Below are 25,609 nucleotides of genomic sequence, written 5' to 3'. Positions count from 1 at the left end.
TAACGATGACACAGGTGTTCATGGCTTTTAGGACAGACTCTTTACCATGATTACCGAGGTTCCACATCAAGTGACCCTGCCACCTCTCCAGCCTCATCTGCCAGCACTGCACCGTTCACTCGTTCCATTCCATCCACACTGGCTGTCCGTCTGCTCCTGGAGGCTCCACTCCGTCCTAGCATATTGTTCACTCTGAATGCGCCTCCTTCCTCTCCTGGTTAACTCTTTGTCATCCTTCCAGTCTCAGCCAGATATCACCTCCCCAGGGCAGCCCTCCTTCCCTAGTCTGGGTTGGGATCCTTTGTTCTGAGCTCTGGTAGAATCATTTCCCTTTGCTGAGTTCAAAGCTCTGGCCTCCTGGTGACTCTGCATGAATTGTGTGATGGTTGGTTGTCAGGCTGCCCCACTCAAAGAGCTAACAGCCCCTCGTTTGCCCAGCAGGTGGTTGGACAAGGATAAGGATGATGGGCAGTTGGTCCGAGAATTGCTGCCCAGCGACAGCAATGCGACACTGAAGAGTAAGTCATCCTGAGGATAGGTGGTAGGTGTGCCCTGGGCAGGACAGACGCCCTCCCTTGGCTGCTTAGAAGGCAGTTGGGGAAAACACATGCCCTTCACTCCACAGAGGCAGCACTGGGCAGGGTGGAGAGGAAGAGGCTCTGAGGGAGGATCTGGAAATCTGTCTGTCTGCGCTGTGCACACAGCTGCGTTATGGCCCTCAGTGTGGGACCCTGACGCATGTGGACCTCTGTCAATGACAGTAACAAGAGCAGTAACAGGCTAATGTTGCCCATTGCTGGGGGTACCTATCATTCAGGGCCTGGAGAGGATAAACACGTTTGGAAGGGGCTATACAATGAAAACATTGTTTTCAATGCCAAGAATTATCCTGGAGGCCTTACAGCTTTCCTTAATGGTGTTATTTCTTCAAGTGCCTTGGTTTGATCATGAGCATTAGACAAAGTTTAAAAGAAACATACCCAGAATCCTCCGTAATACCAACACCTCATTTCTTTTACAAGACCTCATATTTATCATTGATTATCTCATGTGAGCCCTGCGATAACCCCAGAAGGTAGGCAGAGCTGATGTTGTTATGCCCATTTGTCAGATGGGGACACATCTGGTGGAGCTAAATATCTTTGTAAGGTCAGATAGAAAATTCAAGAGTTGGAATTCTACATTCTCTGAATGCAGAATTACAGAATTTAAGAGCTGGGATGATCCTTAAGAGATGAACTAATGCCCCCATTAGACACACGACCCATGCCTGTGGCAAGGGGATCCCCTAGTACAGCCAGGTCTGCACCCAGCAGTGGAGCTGGTACCAGTGCCCAGGAGTCTGTGTCTCCCTGCCTTGCCCTTTCCACTCCAGCAAGCCCTGCTTTACCACATGGAAAGGACCCTTCAGGCTCTCCACTCCCAAGTCAGAACTTTTGAAAGGATTTAGATGGAAAATGGTGTAAAGACGAGGTCTTTTTTTCTCAGTTCCTGCTCTATCTTTACAGCAAGAAGGACAAAAGCCACTTCCTCGGTGCCCTCAGGTGTCCCTGGAGGAGTGGGTCTGGGCCATACCCACAGGTCTGGCCTCTACCAGGGCCTGGCGGGTCTGTAGGGCTGTCCCCCCAGCAGCTGTGCTCAGCTGCCTTTCTCTGAGTCTTTTTTGCCAGTGCTGGAAGGCCCTGAGACAGCCATGCACAGCGGGCCTTGGAACTAGCATCACTTGCCTTCTCAGTGCTTCCCTCCTCATTCCCAAGACCCATACCCTGCAACAAACCTATAGGACTTGGGGTCGTGGCTCAGGTTATCCCAGGACTTGCCTTTTACCAGGCCTTTGTATCCTCCCTTGTGGACAGACGGTGAAGACCTTTCTAGGTCATAAGATGGAGTAGCATCAGCATGGCATTTCAGTTGAGAACGGGGCCGAACGGGGTCCATGTTAGGGTTTCCCTCATAGTTGACTCCTTCTTCTTCTTTTTTTTAAATATCTCCAACTATTTTATTTTAATATATAAACATCAATACATAATAGTTCAAAGAAAGTAGTTGTGATTATTTCAATATCATGGCAGAAAGTTTATTTGCTAAAACTCAGCTTCCATTTCTCAATTTTCTCAATTTTTAAAAAATGAATACAAGGTTATTTTCTTAAATGACTGTGTAAAAACAACTCTCAAATATGCTTAATGTTGAATGCCTAGTGTGTAATGCTAGGCTGGCTCCTTCTTAACTGTTGCCATCTTGAGCCAAATACATTATCTTCTGAAGCTCAGATTCCTCACCTGTAAAACCGAGGTCAGAGCACTCAGCACTAACACCGTGTAAACGTGCTACACACTGTCTGCAGGGAGGTAGATGCTCCCTTTGCCTCAGTTTCTTCATCCGTCAGACAAGAAATTGCATGAGGTGTTTGCTTTAAATCCTTGTCTCTTACATTTTAGTATTCTTTGCAAGTCTTCCTGTTCCCAGTGCATTCACACCCCATGGGGCAGGCCAAGCAGGTATTAGAATTCTGATTTTGAGATGAGGGGGGCTGGCAGGAGCCACCCCCCAGTCTCAGGGTTACATAAAGAGAGCAAGACCCCGGGCTCCCAACCCCCAGCTGAGCACCCCAGACCTGGCGGAACAGCCTCCTGCCCCACGCTCCCTCCCGCTCACCCTGCACTAAACCCTCCCTTCCTTCCTCCTGCCTCGGGCTGTTCAGACTTCCGCTATCACATCAGCCTGAAGACAGGGGACCTCCCTGGGGCCAGCACAGATTCTACAGTCTACATCAAGCTCTATGGGGACAAATCTGACACCATCAAGCAAGATCTTCTTGTCTCTGACAACAACCTGAAAGACTACTTTGAACGTGGCCGGGTGGATGAGTTCACCCTGGAGACCCTGAACATTGGACCCGTAAGTCTTCTTCCTGAGACTATGTGATGGCATCTTACCCGTTCACCTGCGTGTATCTGCACATGGATTCACACACACACACACACACACACACACACACACACACACACACACTTGCAGACACACAGATGAACCCATTTTGAAGGAAAAAAATGACCAAGGGCATGGGTAGTGAAGTACGTTGTTTTCCAGTTATGACCTGGAGCAGCAGAAGACATGTGAACAGTGGTCAAGCTTCCAGAATCTCTTTGGGGCTTGAAGATGTATTCTTAGTGGCTGTAATCCCAACATTTCCTTTACCTCCATAGCCAGGACTGATGGACCTGGGTCCCAAACACTGGAGAAGGGGACTGTGGTGTACAGGGAAGGAAGAGAGGAGGAAAAGCTGTGAAGAGGGACTGAAAATACTTCCCAGTTCCAAACTAGAGTGTGTATCAGAGTGACGCTCAGGAAGCCCGTTTCAGTGTTTACTCCCAGGCCACACCTGAGAGACTCTGCCTTAGAGGATGGGGCCCCCAAGGGTCTCCCTCCATCATGTCTCCAGGTGGCCCTGCTGCGAGGGGTCTGAGCACTTCACCTGGAGAAGTGTGGATCTGACTGCCTGCACTCAAGTGTTGGAGACTTTTCTAGAAATGTCTGAGCTGGGCTTCATGTTATCACCTGCCCGTCTCAGGAGGTGGCTTGTGGAAACTGAGAGGGTTACAACCTCCCCTTTGCTAACCCCTTCCCCTCTTGGTGAGCCTCACCTTATTTCAGGTGCTCTGGGGAATGATCTCATGTCAGTCATTTATATCTTGAAGGTAATGAGCTTAAATCAAGATTTTCCTTGATCAAAATGTATTTACATTTTAAGCTGAATTAATAATTGTAGACTGAAATGCTGTTTGCATTACTAAGGATTTCTGGCAACAGCCAACAGATAAATGAGATATCTGAGGGATGGGGGAGGGCGTTAGGGCCCTTCTCGTGTTTCTGAAACCCCCTCAACAAACAGTGTGGCCAAGAGGGTGGGAGCGTGGTTTCAGGCTGCCGACTGCCTGGGTCTGAAGCCCAGTGTTTCCACGTACCTGCCGTGTGCAAGTTACTTCATCTCTGTTTGCCTCAGTTTCCTCATTACTATCAAAAGGGATCCCAATGAGATTGTTATAGCATTAACTATGTTAGTAACACCCACATGCAGTAGTGTGTTCAATAAACACTAGCTGTTATGGACTGAACCATTGCTCACGTCCGGTGCTGGTCGTTGTGGAACTGACAGGTAGTCCCTGCCATTAAGGTCTTTCTGTCACATCAGGTAGAAAATACCTGTCCCAGTCTTTGCTCTATCACAGTCCCAGCACCACAGAAAGACAACGAAGCTCTCCCGTGCCCCTTGGCACACACCCCAAAGGCTCTCAAGCTGTGTCTGTAGATATAGTTGGTCTCCTTCCCACAATTCCAGGGGATCGGGCTACATGCACTCAGCTGCGATAGTGCTTCCGTTACCAGCTGCAAAGGTGCACTTAGTATGCAAGAGAGTGACAGCAAGGCTTACAGGGACAATTTTCTAAACCTAGCCTTTGGGCACCAGACTCACGGCAAGCGTCACTCCTCCAAACCACCACGAAGAGGATCTAGGGGGTGCTGGAAGGGATCTCAAAGGCCATCTGATAATTCCATCTGATGTTAGAATTGCCCTGTATACAGCATTTCCAAAAACCCATAAAAGTCATTTGAATGTTGAAGAGCCAGGTACATTTAAGGATGGTAACATGATCATTTATGCGTTCATCTATGTTACTTGTGGGCAAAGATTAACATAAAATATAAAATAGTGAAGCAACTGAACTATGGAGTATTATAGGGAAAAAGTGCACTTCAGTGCTAAGAGTGAGAGGAGGAATTGGACACAGAATGACAGAGCCCTAAGAGGTTGTCTGCATATTCTATCACCTGTAGGATGGGTGTGTCGAAGAAGACATGTAAAAATACGTACAATAGTGGATGGTTTAAAACAAAACAAAGCCAAATCACCAGCGTGGCTGTCAGAAGCTGTTGGTTAATATTTTGAACGTTTGCTTTCTCGTGCATTCACCGCATTCTTAGGAAGTCCACCACCTAACTTTCAGTACATACTGGAGCTTTCAAAGCTCCTGCCACACCTGTTCCCACACTTGTTTCTCACAATGTACCCAGGAGGTGAGCTGGACTAAAGACTTGAGGACAGAGGCTCCAGGCAGCAGAGGTGGTGCCCTGGTGCCCTGGCTGGCTGAGGGCAGGCAAGCCTGGGACCCAGCCTCCTCCTGCTAAGCCTGTGCCTCCCAAGGAACTGGAGACCGGGTTGAGGAGGGCCATTTGTGCCGGTGTTTGGGGGTGGGTAGGGATGGAGGGATGAAGGTTTCTACACAGTGGCTCCTTGCTCACTTGCACCCTGGGTTTCCTTCCAGATCAACCGGCTGGTGGTCGGGCACGACAACACGGGCATGAACGCCAGCTGGTTCCTGGGCAGCATCCAGATCCACGTGCCCCGACAAGGCAAGCAGTACATCTTCCCTGCCAACCGCTGGCTGGACAAGAACAAGGCTGATGGGCGCCTGGAGGTGGAGCTGTACCCCAGCGATGTCGTGGACATCCAGAAACGTACGGAGGTGGCCATGGCGGGACTGTCAACAATGTTCCCCGTAGGGTGGGGCAGCAGGGAAGGAGGAGGGACTGTGGGTGACTTGGGTCTTGTCTCAAAGCGGGGAAGCTTCCAGTTGTCCCTGCTACCAGGGTTCTGGGAGGGAAACGGGGCTCCTTTTACAGATGAGGAGACTGAGGACTCAATGGATAAAACATTTTTTGGGGGGATAAAGGCAGCAAATGACTTTATTAAGAAATATACTTTCTGGGAATTCCCTGGAGGTCCAGTGGTTAGGACTCCATGCTTCCACTGCAAGGGACATGGGTTCCATCCCCGGTCAGGGAACTAAGATCCCACATGCTGCGTGGCGCGGCCAAAAAAAGGAATATAGCTTGTCAGCCCTGTGTTCAAGAGGAGTTTGAGAAATAGTCTTCCCCCCGGGAAGATTGGGGAGGAGATAAGCTGTTTATTCATTTATTTATTCAATAAATATACGTTGAATGTTTCTCTGTGCCAGCACTGCCCTAGGCTTTGCAGAGGCAGCCATGAGCAAAACAGACCATTCAACGTATATTTATTGAACACGTATTTTTATTGAATGTGCACATGCATGCACACACACAATCCCCTCCTTCCAGCCTTCAATAATCAATATTTGATTTGTACATATTATAACCATGTAAATATTCTTCACTACTGACACCTACTTATAACAATTAAATTTAATTTTTATACAACTTTTTGTTTTTTCTGGAGTTAATAATAGCCTCACTTATTCATTAGCAGAGTTTTCGATATACCCATCTATATTTCTATATACCCATCTGTACACCCACCTATCTGCATTAGTGCGCTAGGGCTACCATAAAAAATATCACAGACTAGGTGGCTTAAGCAACAAAAATGTGTTTTCTCCCGGTTCTGGAGGCTGGAAGTCTAAGATCAAGGTGTCAGCAGGTTGGGTTTCCTCTGTCCTGGGCTTGCAGATGGCCACCTTCTCACTGTCTCTCACAGGGTCTTCCTGTGTGCATGTGCATGTCTGTGTCCCAATCTCTTCTTACAAGGACACCAGTCATTGGATTGGGACCCACCTTAATGGCCTCATTTTAACTTAATCACCTCTATGAAGGCCCTGTCTCCAAATACAGTCACATTCTGAGATACTACGGGTTAGAGTATCAGCATATGAATTTTGGGGGTACACAATTCTGCCATTACACCATCTTATCTCCATCTTCCCAATAGAACTAAAATTCTTTTCATATGTTCAAACCCAACAGGAATTCTGTTGGTTTCCTCTCTGTACTCTTCTCCCCCACTCCCTGTCTCAAGGGAGACTCTGTCCTGTTCTCTAGGCTGCCATGAAGCTGTCCTTTTGAGACTTCCTTTCTACTATCTTTTGGACATTCCATTCTTCTCTCATCTGGGTCAAATCTCCTGTTTCCTGGATTTCATGCCTTCCTCTGCTTTGGTTTATTCCCTCATTTTAGAGGGAACACATTCTCCACTGCAATGGAAAATTTGAATGTCTGCAAATGTCTTTGGTCTACTGTCACCATTGATCCATAATTTGGCTTGTTAGAGAATTCTGAGTTCGAGCTCAGAGTTTAGAAGGAATTATTCTACCATCTTCTAGCTCCCAGGGTTGCATCTGGGAAGTCTGATGCCATTCTGTTACCCAACACTTTGGGTTTTTTCTCTCTAAAAGCCTATAGGATCCTATTTCTATCCTTAGCATTCTGAAATTTCATGATGTCCTCGCTGCCTTTTGTGATTTAATTTCATCCAATCTTCTGGGAACTCACGGGCTCCTTCAGTCTAGAAGCATTTTTTAGTTTGGGGACCCTTTTTTGTATTTATTTCTTTGACAATTTCCACCTCTCTATTTCCTCTGTTTCCTTTAGAACTGAACTTGTAGTGAGATGCTGGACTTCCTCTGATTTTCTTACCTTTCTATCATTTGTTCTTGGGAAATTTCCTTTCTGCTCTTCAGAACTCTCCTTGACTTTACCGTTGCTTTGGAATATCTTCTTTCAGCTAATACCACATTCATTCCCAAGAGCTGGCTCTCGTTCTCTGAATGCTCATTTTTCTCTGTCCTCATTTTGTATAATCCTGGCTGCTATTTTTCTAAGAACCGAGAGAGGGAACTGGGTTCAGGGTTCTCTCCATTCACAATGCCGGCTTTTCCTGAGTCCCCCTGTGGTCCATCTGCTAGCCCACCCTCACTCCCAGCTGAGGCCAATATCTCTAGTTCAACTTCTTCAGGCTCTCAGCTAGTCCTCTTGTTTTCAGCCCCCAATTTCTCACATTGCTACGGTAGTGGGAGATCCCTCATCTTGTTGAAAATAACAGTCTTAACTTGAAAAAAATTATGATTTTGTCTTATAGCATTGCTGAGAGGGCAAGTCTTGTAATAGTCACTTTGAATAAATATGGTCCCATAGTTCTGGGAGACATTTTGCTCTCCTATGGGAAGTGCCCTCTAGGGGTAAATACCTGTAACACATTTCCACCCTCTAACAGCTTGATCAAGTATTACTACTTCAAAATACAGACAATTCTCTGTGTAGCTGTATCTGTTGATATCATCTGAAAGGTGCATATATTTAAATGAAAATTATCATTTCAACCCCTCCTCCTTTACCGAAAATAAGGAAAAGAAACAAACACACAGCCTTGTACTTCTTTCTGCACTGTGGTGTCTGCCCAGGGGTAGGCACACAGCAGAGGGTGCCAGCTGGTGTACTGACTACTCTTCGTCCCTGGCTCCAGAGGACATGTGTGACACACAGGATAACTGAGCTTTGCAGTCTGATGGCTTGGGTTTGCCATTTCCACCACCTACTCAATTCTTCTAAGCCTCAGTTTGGCAATCTTCAAAATGGAAATAATGGGGTTTATGATATTGATGGGAGGGTTGGATAAGAGAATGCCTAAGAAGCACCAGACACAGGGTAGAGGCTTGCGAAGTGTTTGCTTTGTAATGATTACTACTACCGTTATTACTAAATGTCCCATTTCTCCCCCATGTGCCCACCCAGTGATCCACTACGAGGTTGAGATTTGGACAGGGGATGTGGGCGGCGCAAGCACCACTGCCCGAGTCTACATGCAGATCTACGGCGAGGAAGGCAAGACAGAAGTGCTCTTCCTCTCCAGCCGCTCAAAAGTGTTTGAGCGGGCGTCCAAGGACACATTCCAGGTGTGTGTGGGCAAAGCAGTGGGGTTGTCAACAGAGGGCCCAGCAGTTGTCTGAAAGTGGAGGTATTGGTTCTCAGCCCTGGCTTCTTATTAGAATCACCTGGGGAGCTTTAGAAAAAAGGGCTGCCTGGTCTATACCTGCATCAGTTAAATCAGAACCTTTATGGTGGGACGTGTTTTCTGGGAACGTTTCTGAATGCTTTACCAGAGATACTAATATGCTGCCAATTCTGAGAACTGCTGGAGCAGGTGATTCTAATTTAGCAAAATACTGCACGAGACCCTTGGTTACTACATTCATTCCCAGCCTTGGCCTCTGATTCTACCACTCACTCAGCCTGACGGCGGGCCCGTGCCTCCCAAACAGGATACTGGGAGGCTTGGGGTCTCCCGGCTGTGTTCTGAGGGCCCCAGACCTCCTCACTTCCCTTCGAGTAGAGGAGAAAAAGAGATGAGAGTGCGAGCATGTTGTTGACAGGAGAGGAAGGAGGATGCAAGGGTGGTGCCCCCTGGGGAGGCACATGAATGTCTTATGTGGGACATGAGTGCGTGTGTGCATATGTGTGTCTGCAGACCTGTGTGTGAATGAAGCGTATTCATGCTGGCTGGTCTATGAGTGTCTGTGTGCCCCAAGCAGCTTGGCCCTCAGCAAAGAGTCCTAACCCAGTGCCCAGCAGAGAGGGTCCTGGCTGAGCTGGGCCAGTGTCACAGGTGTCTGGAATGTTAGCACTGAAGGGGGCCTCCTGGAGTCCAACCCCTCATTACACTGCTGAGGATGCAGAGGCCCGAGCGGTTCACCTCTCTGAGCCTCAGCTTCTTTATCAGCTCAAACCTAGCTTCATAATACCTGCCTGGCCTGCTTCACAGCCCCTGGAAAGATCAAAATAGTCAAAGTCAGCGAAAGGACTTGGGAAATCAAGTCATGCAGATGTAAGAGCAGGGCATCTTCTGGATGTGAACAGACTGCATGGCTGCACATGGTGGTGGCTGCATTAACGGCTGGGCAGACAGTTGGGGGGAGAGGGGACAGCAAGTGAGCTGGCTTGCAAGGATGCTGTGACCTGGAAAGCACTAGAGAGGAGATGGAATGTGCTAAAGAAGGGACTTACCGTATCGAGAGCCCATCCCCTATGTAGCTGAGAAGAATACGTTCCTCTTCCTGGGGGCCCTGGGCTCCATTCTGGCTAATAATTTCCTCACAAAGATGGTTTTGGCTGCATTGTGGCTTCATGAACCGGGAGTCAGAAGGCCCGAGTTCTCATCTAGGCCTGGGCTCCAATTATGGGACACTGAACAACTCGTAGGACAGCCCTGGGCCTCAGTTTCCCCAGCACACAAGCAGAGAACTGGTGGGACTGGGCTTTAAGGATTGTCAAACACCCAGGCAAGGGCCCATCAGCACAGGGAGCCCTAAGAGTGGCCCGACCGGCAGGAACTCCATGTGAGCTGTCCCCTGAGCTCTGCGGGGGCCAGACCACCCCACAGTATGAGGCTCAGAACAGAGTGGCAGATCGAAGGTCAAGGACCTGATCCTGTGAAGCAAAGCTAAATCCACGGACACTGCCCTTTGAGCCAGACACGTGCTAGGCCCAGTGGGAGAGAAAAGCAAGAACGAACAGTCCCTGCTCTCAGGAATTCCCACTTGATGTGCAGACACCAGAGCTCATGGGCAAAGAGGGCATCCAGGCCGGGCCAAGCTCTGGGCCCTCTCCCCTCTGAGCTCCCAGGGAGAGGAGACGCTGGTGTGTGGGAGGGGCCTGGGGGAGACTTCTATTTTTTGAAAAATAACACTTATTTTTTGCTTCTTGCAAAATTTATACATAATTAATGCTGAAAAAAAATGTTCGGAAGGAGAGCACAGAAAAGCACAAACTAAAAAAAATAAAGTAATAATAAAGCTCAGGAATGAGAATGAATAGGTTTTAGAGGTAGAGGAAGGAATGAAGGCATTCTGCGTGAGGGAATAAAGATGAAGATATGGAATTTAAAAAACAAAAAGGAATGAGGGCTTCCCTGGTGGCGCAGTGGTTGAGAGTCCGCCTGCCGATGCAGGGGACACGGGTTCGTGCCCCGGTCCGGGAAGATCCCACATGCCGCGGAGCGGCTGGGCCCGTGAGCCATGGCCGCTGAGCCTACGCGTCCAGAGCCTGTGCTCCGCAACGGGAGAGGCCACAACAGTGAGAGGCCCGCGTACCGCAATAAAAAAAAAAAAGGAATGAGTGTGATGTGTGTGGGGTGTGTGTGTGGGGTGTGTGTGTGTGTGTGTCTGTGTGTGTGTGTGTCTGTGTGTGTGTGTAAAGGGGGAAAGAGAAAGAGAGGGAGGGAGACCATCTTTGCCCTCTGTACAGGGGTTTAGAAGGACACCCGCTTGCGGGGAGGGGGAGGCGGGAAGGGAAACCAGGCTTGCGTGCACGAGAGGAGGAGCGGTGGCAACTTTGAGCTCAGAGGTCCCAGCCTCTTCATCCCACGCTCCTGGCGCAAGACGCGCCAGGCTCCTCAGGGGGCGGGGCGAATGCCACCCCCGACCCCCAGCCACTGCCCCGCGCTTTGAGCAGCTGGAGGCAGCGGACGTGGGCCAGGTCTTCAAGATCCGGCTCGGCCACACGGGCGAGGGCCTCAGCCCCAGCTGGTTCGTGGACACCGTGTGGCTGCGGCACACGGCAGTGCGGGAGGAGGACCTCACGCCCGAGGAGGAGGCGCGGAGAAAGAAGGAGAAGGACAAGTTGCGGCAGCTGCTCAAAAAGGAGCGTCTGAAGGCCAAGCTGCAGAGGAAGAAGAAGAAGAAGAAGGGCAGCGACGAGGAGGACGAGGGGGAGGAGGAGGAAGAGTCCTCGTCGGAGGAGTCCTCGTCGGAGGAGGAGGACGAGGAAACCGAGGAGGAGGAGGAGGAGGAGGAATTCGGACCCGGGATGCAGGAGGTGATCGAGGAGTACAAGTTTGACGCCCACCGCTGGCTGGCCCGGGGCAAGGAGGACAATGAACTTGTCGTGGAGCTGGTGCCCGCAGGCCGAGAGGGTCCTGAGCGTAAGCCTGAGGAGGTGTCAGACGGTCCCCTGGGGGGTGGCAGGGAGGGGGAGGGTGCCCAGCTCTCCTCTCACGTGGGGGGCCCATGGCTCTCCTCACCTGCCCTCTGCTGAAATGCCTCCACGGACAGTTCTTTGCTGGGGTTGGCATTGCCCTTGTCCTGAGACTCTTGGAAGGAGCCCTGGTATAACTCGCTGTAACTCCACGTGGGGGACATCGGTAGGAGGGTTGCTGACTGTGAGTTTTGCCAGGACTCTCAGCCTCTTGGGCTTCATGGCAAAGAGAAGTCTTGGGTAGGGAGGAGGGACGGGTTCAATTCTAGGTTAATGTAGATGCGGGTGTACCCGGAGGTCCTTCCTACTCCCACCATCTGGCTAGATCAGAGGGGTTGAGCCTCAGGTCCACCCCGAGGCCCAGGTGTCCTCAACACTGTGTGTTTTGTGTCCCCAGCCAACACCTACGAGGTCCAGGTGATCACGGGGAGTGTGCCCAAGGCTGGCACCGATGCCAATGTCTTCCTGACCATCTACGGGGAGGAATATGGGGACACGGGAGAGCGGCCCCTAAAGAAGTCGGACAAGTCCAACAAGTTTGAGCAGGGGCAGGTAGGGCTTGGGCTCTCTGACCCCAGGCGGTGGGTGGGACCCAGATGGAGAGAGCCCTCTGGTGATTCCTGAGGCAGCTCCACCCAGCACAGCACTGCTGTGTCCAGCAGTGTGCTCTGTTCAATCCAGCCAGGTAGAATGGAAGTGCCTCTTCTGTAAGCACCGGCGCTTTGTGGTGGGGACCTAAGAAAGGCCCAGGTGGGGATCAGTGCCAGGAAGCCCACAGCAACTAACTGGAGATAGTATAGGTAGCAGATGCTCAGGTGCTGAGTGAGTGGGGCAGGGGTTCAAGGAGGAAGTGCTGACCGTAAGATGGTGCTTTGGGGGAAACTTAGTGAGAAGGAGGGATGTGAACTGGGCCGTGGTGGGTGACTATGGTGTCCATGTCTAAAGATGACAGTGAGAGAGGTGTTCTCTGAAGATGTGACCGCATGACAAAGACGTGGGAGTGGAAGTGTGGAAGGCCAGTTGGAGGACAGTGGGTCTTCTCGCTATGCTGTGGTTAATGCCAAGCCATGGTGGGCGCTGCCTCTGGGAAGCTTGACGGGACCAATTTAAGGGGTGAGGGCATGAGAGCCTTGAAGGACAGGCTGAGAAGCCCGACCTGCATCCTGAGGCAGTGACGCCACAAAGGCTTTTGAGCATTGAGAGAAATGCATACCTCTCCCTCTTCTAGGTATAGTAGGAAAAGCATGGAAAATACATCTGTCCTTCTTGTCCTTTGAGATTTTACTACATCCTCTGGCTAGACTGTCTCTCATCTCACCTTTCACATTTCTGCCCCCATCCCAAAGCCAGATTCCCTTATCAACACAGAGGAAAACCAGAAATAAACCAAATCCATTAAAAATACTTCTGGGCTCATTGCTTGATTTATTTCAGATATCCCCTGCTTTTTCCTTCAACACTGCCTTCCCATGACCTGAGAATCAGGATTTATTTCTGTGTTTCAGTACTTTCATTTAAAAATTATAGCCACTATGATGGCTCGAATTGGAAGAAAATTGCTATAGAGGGTGTAACTGGTACGGCTGATGAAATTTGAATAGGGACTGTATGTTAGATAATAGTGTGTTGATTTTAAGTTTCCTGAATTTGGTCATTGTACTCTGATTATATGAGAATGTCCTTGTTCTTAGAAAATCTATGTTGAAGAATTTGAGTGGAGGATCATGATATCTGCCATATACTTTCAAATGATTCAGAAAAAAAATAGAGAAAGGGCAAGAGAGTGTGGGAGAGAAAGCAAATGTTGCAAAATCTAAGTGAAGGGTATACAAAATTTCAGTGGGTCCTGGTATCATCTGCTTCCTCCAGTGCGTATGTGTATACTTGTATCGTACACAGTCTCTCTTCTCACCTGAATGGTGAGCAATCCAAGTCTTACACTCCGAATTCTGTCAGTCACTTTAGATTTGCACTTTGGCTTATAGTAGGTACTTAATTAAAATTTAGGTTGAAGGAGTTTATGCATGTATGTGCACGCGCAGCACGTGGTCTCAGCACACACCCAAGCAACAGGCCGTACACACACACACACACACACACACACACACACACACACACTCCCCATAACACAACAGGGAGCGCCCAGCCAACCTGTTTTCTCCTCTACTCCTCTCTTATGGTCACCTTCGTCACCCTCCTACTCCTCCCTCCACATTGCAGGACACAGTGAAAGTGAGACCTCCCTGGCAGGTGCAGGTGTAAAGACAGTAGTGCAACAGGTGAAGGGAATTAAGAGTTGCAAAATTCCAGCTATAAAATAAGTAAGTCACAGGAATGGAATGTACGCATAAGGGATATAGTCAATAATGTTGTAACAATGATGGTAACTGGTCTTTATGTGGTGATCATTCCATAATGTATAAAAACATCAAGACACTATGTTGCACACCTGAAACTAATATAATTTTGTATATTAATGATAACTCAATAAACAAAAACAAAAACCAATAGAGTAGACCGAACACCAGACAACTGACTGCATTTTCCATTCCGCCTTCCCCTGATGCTTTGGGTCTTACAGCCGGTCTCAGGCTGCCCCAAGTCCTGGGAAGGTGAAGCTGATGGCGAGGTGGGGAGGGCTGCCCCCCAGTGTGCTACTCTGACCCTTCCCAGACAGACACCTTCACCATCTACGCCATTGACCTTGGCCCCCTGACCAAGATTCGGATTCGCCATGACAACTCGGGCAACAGAGCAGGCTGGTTCCTGGACAGAATAGACATCACTGACATGAACAACGAGATCACGTGAGTGGGACTGGAGGGGAGGGAGGGAAGGCCATGCCTGCCACGAAGTAGTCATGGAAAAAAGGGTGGGAGTGGGGTGGCTGTGATGGGTGAGGGTTGGGATAGGGTGGCTGTGGCGGGTGAGGGTGGGGGTAGGGTGGCTGTGGCGGGTGAGGGTGGGGGTGGTGTGGCTGTGGTGGGTGAGGGTGGGGGTGGGGTGTCTAGGATGTGGGTTTGGCCCATGGAGCTGGCTGGGTGGGCATTGCCTCCCTCCCTTCCCTCTCCCTGAGCAGCCCCTCAGCTGCTTGCCCTGTCAGGTGACAGTCTGGTAGGACATCCAATCCAGTTCTTGACTCCATCATTTCAGAAAGTCAGGTTTTCTGTCCTTGCCATGGCCCAATCTCCATGGCCAGACTTAGAACCCATAAGTCTCTCCATGTACAAAGTGACTTCCAGGACATTGTTTTAATGTTCTAGACTAGAAATAAGCAAACTTATTCTGTAAAGGCCAGAGAGCAAATATTTTAGGTTTTCAGGGCCATTTGGTCTCTGTAACAACTGCTCGACTTTGCCTTTGCTGCAGAAAAACAGCCATAGATGATGCTGAGTGAATTGAAGTGGCTGTGTTTCACTAAAACTTCATTTATAGACACTGAAACTTGAATTGCAAGTAATTTTCACATTTCACAAAATATTATTGTTTTTAGATTTTTTTCAACCATTTAAAGATGTGAAATCTCTGCTTAGTTTGTGGGATGTACATAAGCAGGTGGGCCAGGTTTGGCCCACAGGCAATAGTTTGCTGGCCCATGCTTCAGATTCACAACCAGCCCCAGGAGCTCGCTCCCCTTACCTCCTCCTCTTCCATCGCCATCCTTTCTCATTGGTGCTGTACAGTGTCTTTTCTTTGTTTCCTTAGTATTAAGCAGCAGTAAGGGCTCTGTGCTGAGCCAGCTCCAACCACTTGCAAGTAGAGAGAGCAACTCTGAGCAAAGCCTGCCCTGGGAGATAGATGTAAAATCATGGGAGACTGGTAAAAGATGGTGGAGTAGAAGGATGTGCGCTCACTCCCTCTTGCAAGAATCACAACTAACTGCTGAACAATCATCGACAGGAAGACACTGGAACTCACCAAAAAAGATACCCCACATCCAAAGCCAAAGGCAAAGCCTCAATGAGATGGTGGGAGCGGTGCAATCACAATAAAATCAAATCCCATAACCTCTGGGTGGGTGACTTATGAACTGGAGAACAATTATACCACAGAAGTCCACCAACTGGAGTGAAGGTTCTAGCCCCACATCAGGCTTCCCAACCTTAGCGTCTGGCAATGGGAGGAGGAATTCCAAGAGAATCAGGCTTTGAAGCCTAGCAGGATTTGATTGCAGGACTTCAACAGGACTGGGGGAAACAGAGACTCCACTCATGGAGGGCACACACAAAGTAGTGTGTGCACCAGGACCCAGGGGGAAGGAGCAGTGACCCCACAGGAGACTGAACCAGACCTACCTGCTTGTATTGGAGGTTCTCCTGCAGAGGAGGGGGGCAGCTGTGGCTCACCATGAGGATAAGGACACTGGCAGCAGAAGTTCTGGGAAGTACTCCTTGGCGTGAGCCTTCCCATAGTCCACCATTAGCCCCACCAAAGAGGCTGTAGGATCCAGTGCTGGGTCACCTCAGGCCAAACAACCAACGGGGAGGGAACTCAGCCCCACCCACCAGCAGACAAGCCTATTAAAGTTTTACTGAACTCTGCCCACCAGAGCAACACCCAGCTCTACCCGCCACCAGTCCCTCCCATCAGGAAGCTTGCACAAGCCTCTTAGATAGCCTCATCCACCAGAGGGCAGACAGCTGAAGCAAGAAGAACCACAGTCCTGCAGCCTGTGGAACAAAAACCACATTCACAGAAAGACAGACAAAATGAAAAGGCAGAGGACTATGTATCAGATGAAGGAACAAGATAAAACACCAGAAAAACAACTAAATAAAGTGGAGATAGGCAACCTTCCAGAAAAAGAATTCAGAATAATAATAGTGAAGATGATCCAGGACCTCGGAAAAAGAATGAAGGCAAAGAGCGAGAAGATGCAAGAAATGTTTAACAAAAACCTAGAAGAATTAAAGAACAAACAGAGATGAACAATACAATAACTGAAATGAAAAATACACTAGAAGGAATCAATAGCAGAATACCTGAGGCAGAAGAACGGAAAAGTGACCTGGAAGACAGGATGGTGGAAATCACTGCCACGGAACAGAATAAAGAAAAAAGAATGAAAAGAAATGAAGACAGCCTAAGAGACCTCTGGACAACATTAAACGCAACAACATTCACATTACAGTGGTCCCAGAACGAGAAGAGAGAGAGAAAGGACCCGAGAAAATATTTGAAGAGAGTATATTCAAAAACTTCTCTACCATGGGAAAGGAACTAACCACCCAAGTCCAGGAAGTGCAGAGAGTCCCAGGCAGGATAAACCCAAGGAGAAACACACTGAGACACATAGTAATCAAATTGACAAAAATTAAAGACAAAGAAAAATTATTAAAAGCAACAAGGGAAAAACAACAAATAACATACAAGGGAACTCCCATAAGGTTAACAGCTGATTTCTCAGCAGAAACTCTACAAGCCAGAAGGGAGTGGCATGACATATTTAAAGTGATGAAAGGGAAGAACCTACAACCAAACCTACTCTACACGGCAAGGATCTCATTCAGGTTCGACGGAGAAATCAAAAGCTTTACAGACAAGCAATAGTTAAGAGAATTCAGCACCACCAAACCAGCTCTACAGCAAATGCTAAAAGAACTTCTCTAAGTGGGAAACACAAGAGAAGAAAAGGACTTACAAAAACAAACCCAAAACAATTAAGAAAATGGTAATAGGAACATACATATCGATAATTACCTTAAATGTGAATGGATTAAATGCTCCAACCAAAAGACACAGGCTCGCCGAATGGATACAAAAACAAGACCCACATATATGCTGTCTACAAGAGACCCATTTCAGACCTAGGGACACATACGGACTGAAAGTTAGGGGATGGAAAAAGATATTCCATGCAAATGGAAATCAAGAGAAAGCTGGAGTAGCAATACTCATATCAGATAAAATAGACTTTAAAATAAAGAATGTTACAAAAGACAAGGACACTATGTAATGATCAAGAGATCAATCCAAGAAGAAGATATAACAATTATAAATATATATGCACCCAACATAGGAGCACCTCAATACATAAGGTAAATGCTAACAGCTATACAAGAGGAAATTGACAGTAACACAATAATAGTGGGGGACTTTAACACCTCACTTACACCAATGGAGAGATCATCCAGACAGAACAAAACTGGAACAAAAAATCCTAAAATTTGTATGGAGACATGGAAGACCCCGAATAGCCAAAGCAATCTTGAGGGTAAAAAACAGAGCTGGAGGAATCAGATTCCCTGACTTCAGACTATACTACAAAGCTACAGTAATCAAGACAATATGGTACTGGAACAAAAACAGAAGTATAGATCAATGGAACAGGATAGAAAGCCCAGAGATAAACCCACACACCTATGGTCAACTAATCTATGACAAAGGAGGCAAGGATATACAATGGAGAAAAGACAGTCTCTTCAGTAAGTGGTGCTGGGGACTTCCCTTGTGGCACAGTGGTTAAGAATCCTCCTGCCAATGCAGGGGACACGGGTTCGAACCCTGGTCTGGGAAGATCCCACGTGCCACAGGGCAACTAAGCCCGTGCACCACAACTACTGAGCCTGCTCTGTAGAGCCCGTGAGCCACAACTACTGAGCCCATGTGCCACAACTAACTGAAGCCCATGCGCCTAGAGCCCATGCTCTGCAACAAGAGAAGCCACTGCCATGAGAAGCCCTTGCACTGCAACGAAGAGTAGCCCCCACTCCCCACAACTAGAGAAAAGCCGCGTGCAGCAATGAAGACCCAACACAGCCAAAAATAAATAAATATAAATTAAAAAAAAAAAAGTGGTGCTGGGAAAACTGGACAGCTACATGTAAAAGAATGAAATTAGAAAACACCCTAACACCATACACAAAAATAAATGCAAAATGGATTAAATACCTAAATGTAAGACTGGACACTGTAAAACTCTTAGAGGAAAACATAGGAAGAACACTCCTTGACATAAATCACAGCAAGATCTTTTATGACCCCTCTCCTAGAGTAATGGAAATAAAAACAAAATAAACAAATGGGACCTAATGAAACTTAAAAGCTTTTGCACAGCAAAGGAAACTATAAACAAGACAAAAAGACAACCCTCAGAATGAGAGAAAATATTTGCAAATGAATCAACAAACAAAGGATTAATCTCCAAAATATATAAACAGCTCATGCAGCTCAATATTAAAAAAAACTAAACAACCCAATCAAAAAATGGGCAGAAGACCTAAATAGATATTTCTCCAAAGAAGACATACAGATGGCCAAGAGGCACATGAAAAATGCTCAACATCACTAATTATTAGAGAAATGCAAATCAAAACTACAATGAGGTATCGCCTCACACCAGTTAGAATGGGCATCATCAGAAAATCTCCAAACAAGTGCTGGAGAGGGTGTGGAGAAAAGGGGACCCTCTTGCACTGTTGGTGGGAATGTAAATTGATACAGCCACTATGGAGAACAGTATGGAGGTTCCTTAAAAAACTAAAATTAGAATTACCATATGAACCAGCAATCCCACTACTGGGCATATACCCAGAGAATACAATAATTCAACATGCACATGCACAACAATGTTCATTGCAGCACTATTTACCATAGCCAGGTCATGGAAGCAACCTAAATGCCCATCGGCAGACAAATGGATAAAGAAGATGTGGTACATATATACAATGGAATGTTACTCAGCCATAAAATGGAACGAAATTGGGTCATTTGTAGAGATGTGGATGGACCTAGAGATTGTCACAGAGAGTGAAGTAAGTCAGAAAGAGAAAAACAAATATCATATATTAACACATATGTGGAATCTAGAAAAATGGTACAGATGAACCAGTTTGCAAGGCAGAAATAGAGACACAGATGTAGAGAACAAACATCTGGACACCAAGGGGGGGAAGCTGCGTGGGGGTGGGGTGGGGTGGTGGTGGTGCGATGAACTGGGAGATTGGGACTGACATATATACACTAATATGTATAAAATAGATAAGTAATAAGAACCTGCTATATAAAAAATAAATAAAATAGAATTCAAATTAAAAAAAAATGGCCGTTCAGAGAAAGAAAAATTAGAGCAGCAAATCTGCTCTCTCTCTCGAAGAGACACCGTCTTCCCCGACAGTGCCTGTGGCCTCCCATGACCTTTATTAGCTCAGGAATAAGGCCTTTGCAGCCAGAAGGGTAAATGAACACTGACCTCATCCCTCAGCTGCCTCTGGACCCAGTCACATGTCTCCATGCAAAGTGACTCCACCCTGACTCCCCTTTGCCGCTCATGCCCCACCCCCAATCCATCGCCACTGTGTCAGAAAAGCTCAGCCAGACCCCCTCTCCCCATCTTCAGCACCCCCTGGTCAGAGCCTCCTGGCTGGTGCCTCTGCTTCACCCAGGCCCTCCTAGTGTCTACAGCCATCCAGCCTTTAGGCCACGTCCCTCCTCTGCTCACATCCCGCAGAGGCCTTCTTGGTGATGAAACTCGGGGCCCAGCAGCCACACAGAGTGTAAGGGGAAGAGCAGAGGCACAAACCCAGAGTTCTGGAATTCCAGACCCACTGTTGCTATGCCGCTCTTCCAGTACCACCAGTTGACATACTTGATGTGCTCCAGCCTTTATGCACAAAATGGGAACACATTAAATACATTTTACAGCGTTCAGTTTTGCAATCCACTCATTCCAGTTTAACTTTCAAGTGAAACTCGTACTTTTAGTGGCCCCGAGCTTTGTTCCAACGCTCAGTTTAAACCTCCTGCTGACCCAACCCCTGGGTCTTCCTTCCATTGCCCTTGCTTAAGTGGAGTGGTGGGCATACCTGGCCAGAACACCTGCATGCCTCTCTTCCCCTTTGCTTCTGAAAAATCCCTACCTACTCCCCTCTGCAGACCTGCCTGAGCAGGATTTATTACTGTGGGAGGAAGGGGAGGGGCCAATAGGCCCAGTCCTCCACTAGACCTCCTGTGAGTGCTTGTTGTTGCTGTGAGGATAGAGGCTAAACATCCAGTGCTCAGGCCCATCCTGGCTCCAGCTCTGGTTCTCCTGCCTGCGGAGGCTGCAGCCATGGGCGTGCTAAGGGCCTTTAACTTCATGGTGCAGGTATCTCAGGGACCACGGGGGTGGTGCCAAGAAGCCAGGCTCTGACTCCCCGCGCGTGCGCTCTTCACGGGTGTGGGAGGGCTTGTGCCTTCCCCTCTTACTGACTTTTTTCTCTCCCAGCATCAGTCTCCCCCAGCTCTTTCTTTATGCATCTCTCTCCCTCTGTCCCTGTCCTCCTCCAGCTTCCCATACTCTCATTACTCCACCTCGGCCCCAATCCCACTCTTTTCCTTACTTCTGTCTCTCTCCCTTAATCGGCCATAATTTAGAACTAAAGCCTATTATTCATAAATTAGTAAAAGTTTAACTTTCCCACTCATATATTTGAAAGGCAGAGAAGTGGAACGATATACATTTTTCACTTAAACACTAATGTCATAGCAATTTGGTTTATATCTCCCAAGGTTAAATCCACATCTCTCAATACACAGGTGCCCCTCTGTGCCCCATCCGAGCCCCTGGGCCAAGGTGGCGTCCTCTGGCGCTGCCCCTCTACCATGCTGACGTTGGGAAGCAGTAAGGACTGTAGGAGGATGGGGGGCTCAGACAGGGACAAGACCCTGGGCCTACACTGCTCCCACCTCTCCAGACTTTGACCAGACCCTGAATGCATCTTATGCACCTGGACAGCAGTGGGGAAGGGGTGCAGATGGGGCTGTAGAGATGGGCTGCATCCCCAAACCCTCTGAGTTGTTCTGGAAGCTCAGGAGCCCAGTGGGAACTGTCCAGCCCACAATCTCCAGAGATCCCAGGCATGGACTGAAGAGGAAGAAAGGAAGCATTAAGAAGAATCATCATCATCTTCACAATAGTTTTAGCAAATTCCTAACCAAGAGCGTACTGAGAGCCAGGCAGTTTTTTGAAGCACTTAAAAATGTTTGAGTCGGGAAATTCTCATAACCACCTATGAAATAGGCACTATCATCCTCATTCTACAGAGGGTTGCCTGATAAACTGCAGAATGGCCAATTAGATTTGAATGTCAGATAAGCAATGGATAATGTTTTAGTATAAGTATGTCCCCAATACTAGATAGGACATACTTACATTGAAACATTATTACTTGCTTATCTAAAATTCCAATTTAACTGGGAGTCCTGTGATTTTATTGGCTAAATCTGGCAACCTTCGCACAAAGAGGTAAAGAAACTTGTTCAAACTCACATGACCGTAGGCCGCAGAGCCAGGATTCAACCCCAGTCTGGCTCTAGAGGCGAGTCCTCAGTTCCCGCACCCTGCTGCCTCTCTCGGCCCCCATCCTTAGTTCCCTTCCGTCCAGGCGCCTTCCTTGCTCTGGGTTCAGCCTCTCCACTGAGGAGTCTACCTCGGACCTCCCTTCCCTGGGTGATGCCCGCTGTCTGCTGTGCCAGCTCCTTAGCCATACTCTTTGCACCTTCCAGAAGCATAATTGGGTCATTCCATTAAAATCCACTAATTCAGCCCTTGGGTATGAAGCCCCTCCTATGTGTACAACATTCTCTGCCAAAGTGGCTCTGGCTAACAGGTTGATTCTAGAAAAGGCTGGAACAGTCCCCAGAAGCCCCTTTTCCTCTAGATTCCTCCAATAGGACCCTGATTGAGGGTTTGCTGTGCTCCAGGCACTGTTACCCAGCCATTTTCAGTGGGGCTGTATGGAAACCACATCCCATGTTTGTTGTCTACTCTAGCCAAGTGACTAATGGGGTGACTCCCAGGCTAGGTAGGATGGGAGGGCAATGCTGGGGGTGCGGGGGAAGACAGGGGAGCATTTGGGCCCCATGATGGCCTCTCGTTCCTCAGCCCATGACTACTGTTTCATGACACCTTTCCAAAGAGACATCCCTCAATTCTTCTCACCCCCTGTCCCCACAGGTACTACTTTCCGTGCCAGCGCTGGCTGGCAGTGGAGGAGGATGACGGCCAGCTGTCCAGGGAGCTGTTGCCAGTGGATGAGTCCTATGTGCTGCCGCCAAGCGAGGATGAGGAGGGTGGGGGAGATGACAGCAACCCCCTCGACAACCTGGCCCTGGAGCAGAAAGGTTTCCTAACCTAGAGCTGATTTCTCCCCTCCAGCACCCCTTTCCTCTGTCTCTCCCCCACTAGGTCTCCATCTTCCCTTCCCCTGTGGGCTCTGGGCACTTCCTTCCCTGGGAATCTATCTGTTCTCTCATTCCTCCATGGCAAGAATGGGGAGGTGAAGGGGGCGTATTCTCACATGTCTAGCATATGGCTGGGTATGAAGTACATGGCCTAGCATGGAGTTATTGTCAGGAATAGAATGGAATGGAAGGAATGGAATGGAATGGAATAGAATAGAATAGTTATAGCTGACTCTGACTTAGACTTGTGTCCTCCCCTCCAGGCACATTATAGACTCTCAATATGGATATTTTCGTCAAGGGAAAGAATGAACTTTCAAGAGTTCTATGACGCTTGTGTTCCCTTCCTTGAAACATGCATCCCTAAAACTTCCCAACCTGAAGGAGTCACACCAGGGCTCCTGGCTGTTGAGTCTCTGAACCCCACAGTCACCCCAAGTCTTCCCCAAGCATCCTACAACTTTACTGATTGAGAGTTTCCTGTGTGAGCTGGATGTGGGGTGGGGAGACCTCATCTCTGCCTTCAGGAAGTTTCCAGACTAAAGGCAGCTGCAGAAGAACACATGCTACAAGTAAAGTGATTCATAAAAACAGCCAACACGAGCAGAGAAACATGCTCAGTACGTTTTCTTCCTCCTCCCTTCATGGGAGGTGGAATCTACCACTCACTTCTCCACACTCTTCTCCTGGCAGATAAATCTACCACATTCTCAGTGACCATAAAGACCGGGGACAAGAAGAACGCGGGCACCGATGCCAACGTCTTCATCACACTCTTTGGCACTCAAGATGACACTGGTAAGAAAGCAACGCAGGGCCGAGGTTCACCCACGTTCCCCTCCAGGGAGACTGGGAGATTCAGTGCAATTTTCCAAGGAATTACTGCACGTGACTCTCCCTCTTTCTCTCTTTTATTTTAAGAAACCATATTTTTAAATTCTCTTTATTATTTTATTTTATTTTATGAAGAATACTTAACATGCAATCTATTTTCTTACCAAATTTTAAATGTACGATACATGGTCATTGACTATAGGTATGTGGTGTACAGCAGATCTCTAGAGCTTATTAAACTTACTAAACTGAAACTTTATGCCTGTTGATTATTAAACCCCCATTTCCTCCTATCCCCACCTCCTGATAACTACCATTTCCATCTTTGATTTTATGAATTTGATTTTGATACTTCATTTAAATGGAGTCATGCTCTATTCATCCTTTTGTGTCTGGCTAATTTCACTTAGCATAATATCCTCAAGAACCATCCACATTGTTGCATATTGGAGAATCTCCTTTTACAAGGCTGTATAATATTCCATTGCATGTACATACCATATTTTCTTTATCCATTCATCTGTCAATAGACATTTAGGATTTTTCCCATTCTTAGCTATTGTGAATAGCGCTGCAATGAACACATGAGCGCTAATACTTTTCAAGAATCTGATTTCAATTCTTTTGGATATATACCCAGAATTGGGATTGTGGGTTCATATGGTAGTTCTCTTTTTAACTTTTTTAGGAACTTTCATACTATTATCCATAGCAACTGAATCATTTTTCATTCCCACCAACTGTGTGCAGGGGTTCCAATTTCTCTACATCCTCACCAACACTTGTTGTCTTTTGGTTTGTTTGGGTTTTTTAAAATTTATTTATTTTTGGCTGCATCAGGTCTTACTTGCAGCACATGAGATCTTTCATTGCGGTGCCCGGGCTTTTTGTTGCAGTGCAAGGGCTTCTCTCTAGTTGTGACATGTGGGCTTTGTAGTTGTGGCACGCAGACTTACTTGCCCCGTGGCATGTGAGATCTTAGTTCCTGACCGGAGATGGAACCCACGTCCCCTGCACTGAAAGGCAGATTCTTAACCACTGGACCACCAGGAAAGTCCCCTTTTGTTTTTTTGATAGTAACCATCCTGACAGGTGTGAGATATCTCATTATGGTTTTGATTTGCATTTACTTCATGGTTAGTGACAATGAGCCTTTTTTCTTATACTGTTGGCCATTTTTATGTCTTCTGTGGAGAAATGTCTATTTAAGTCCTTAGCCCGTTTTTAATTGGGTTCTTAGTTTTTTTGTATTTGAGTTGTAAGATTACTTTATATATTTTGGTGATTAACCCCTTATAGATATATAGTTTGCAAATATGTTCTCCCATTCTGCTTTTGTTTTTGTTTTTTTTGCGGTACGCGGGCCTCTCATTGTTGTGGCCTCTCCCGTTGCGGAGCACAGGCTCTGGATGCGTAGGCTCAGCGGCCATGGCTCACGGGCCCAGCCGCTCCACGGCATGTGGGATCTTCCCGGACCGGGGCACGAACCCGTGTCCCCTGCATCGGCAGGCGGACTCTCAACCACTGCGCCACCAGGGAAGCCCCTCCCATTCTGTATGTTGCCTTTTCACTCTGTTGTTTCCTTTGCTGTGTAGAAACTTTTTAGTTTAATGTAGTCCCTCTTGTTAATTTTATTTTTTGTTGCTGTGCTTTTGGTGGCATATTCATGAAGTCATTGCCAAGACCAATGTCATAAAGTGTTTCTTTTATGCTTTGTTCTAGGAGTTTTACAGTTTTGGTCCTTCTGTTTAAATCTGTAATTCATTTTGAGTTGATTTTTATGTACAGTATGAGATAAGGGTCCAAATTAAGTATTTTACACGTAGAC

At 47.6% G+C, this 25,609-nt stretch overlaps 1 protein-coding gene across 4 annotated transcripts in view; it reads left to right on the top strand.

Moving 5' to 3' along the window:
• LOXHD1 (lipoxygenase homology PLAT domains 1) overlaps window positions 1-25,609 on the top strand; it is a gene marked incomplete at both ends in the record, with an annotated part of 202,517 nt that overhangs the window by 91,515 nt on the left and 85,393 nt on the right. For 2 of the 4 annotated variants that reach the window (XM_082668194.1, XM_082668193.1), the window contains 9 exons: window positions 442-518; window positions 2,705-2,901; window positions 5,328-5,520; window positions 8,548-8,708; window positions 11,263-11,731; window positions 12,182-12,336; window positions 14,458-14,591; window positions 22,721-22,887; window positions 23,641-23,745. In XM_082668194.1, the coding sequence (XP_082524320.1) occupies window positions 442-518; window positions 2,705-2,901; window positions 5,328-5,520; window positions 8,548-8,708; window positions 11,263-11,731; window positions 12,182-12,336; window positions 14,458-14,591; window positions 22,721-22,887; window positions 23,641-23,745 (1,658 nt within the window). Of the gene's footprint in view, window positions 1-441; window positions 519-2,704; window positions 2,902-5,327; window positions 5,521-8,547; window positions 8,709-11,262; window positions 11,732-12,181; window positions 12,337-14,457; window positions 14,592-22,720; window positions 22,888-23,640; window positions 23,746-25,609 lie in introns of those variants that run through there. The other 2 variants (XM_082668195.1, XM_082668196.1) reach the window with 2 other exon arrangements.

The sequence above is a fragment of the Grampus griseus genome (assembly GCF_964374135.1).
Source record: "Grampus griseus genome assembly, chromosome: 12".
Classification (NCBI taxonomy): Eukaryota; Metazoa; Chordata; class Mammalia; order Artiodactyla; family Delphinidae; genus Grampus; species Grampus griseus.
Note: the sequence above shows the minus strand (reverse complement) of the source record. Positions and strands in the feature narration are given on the sequence as shown.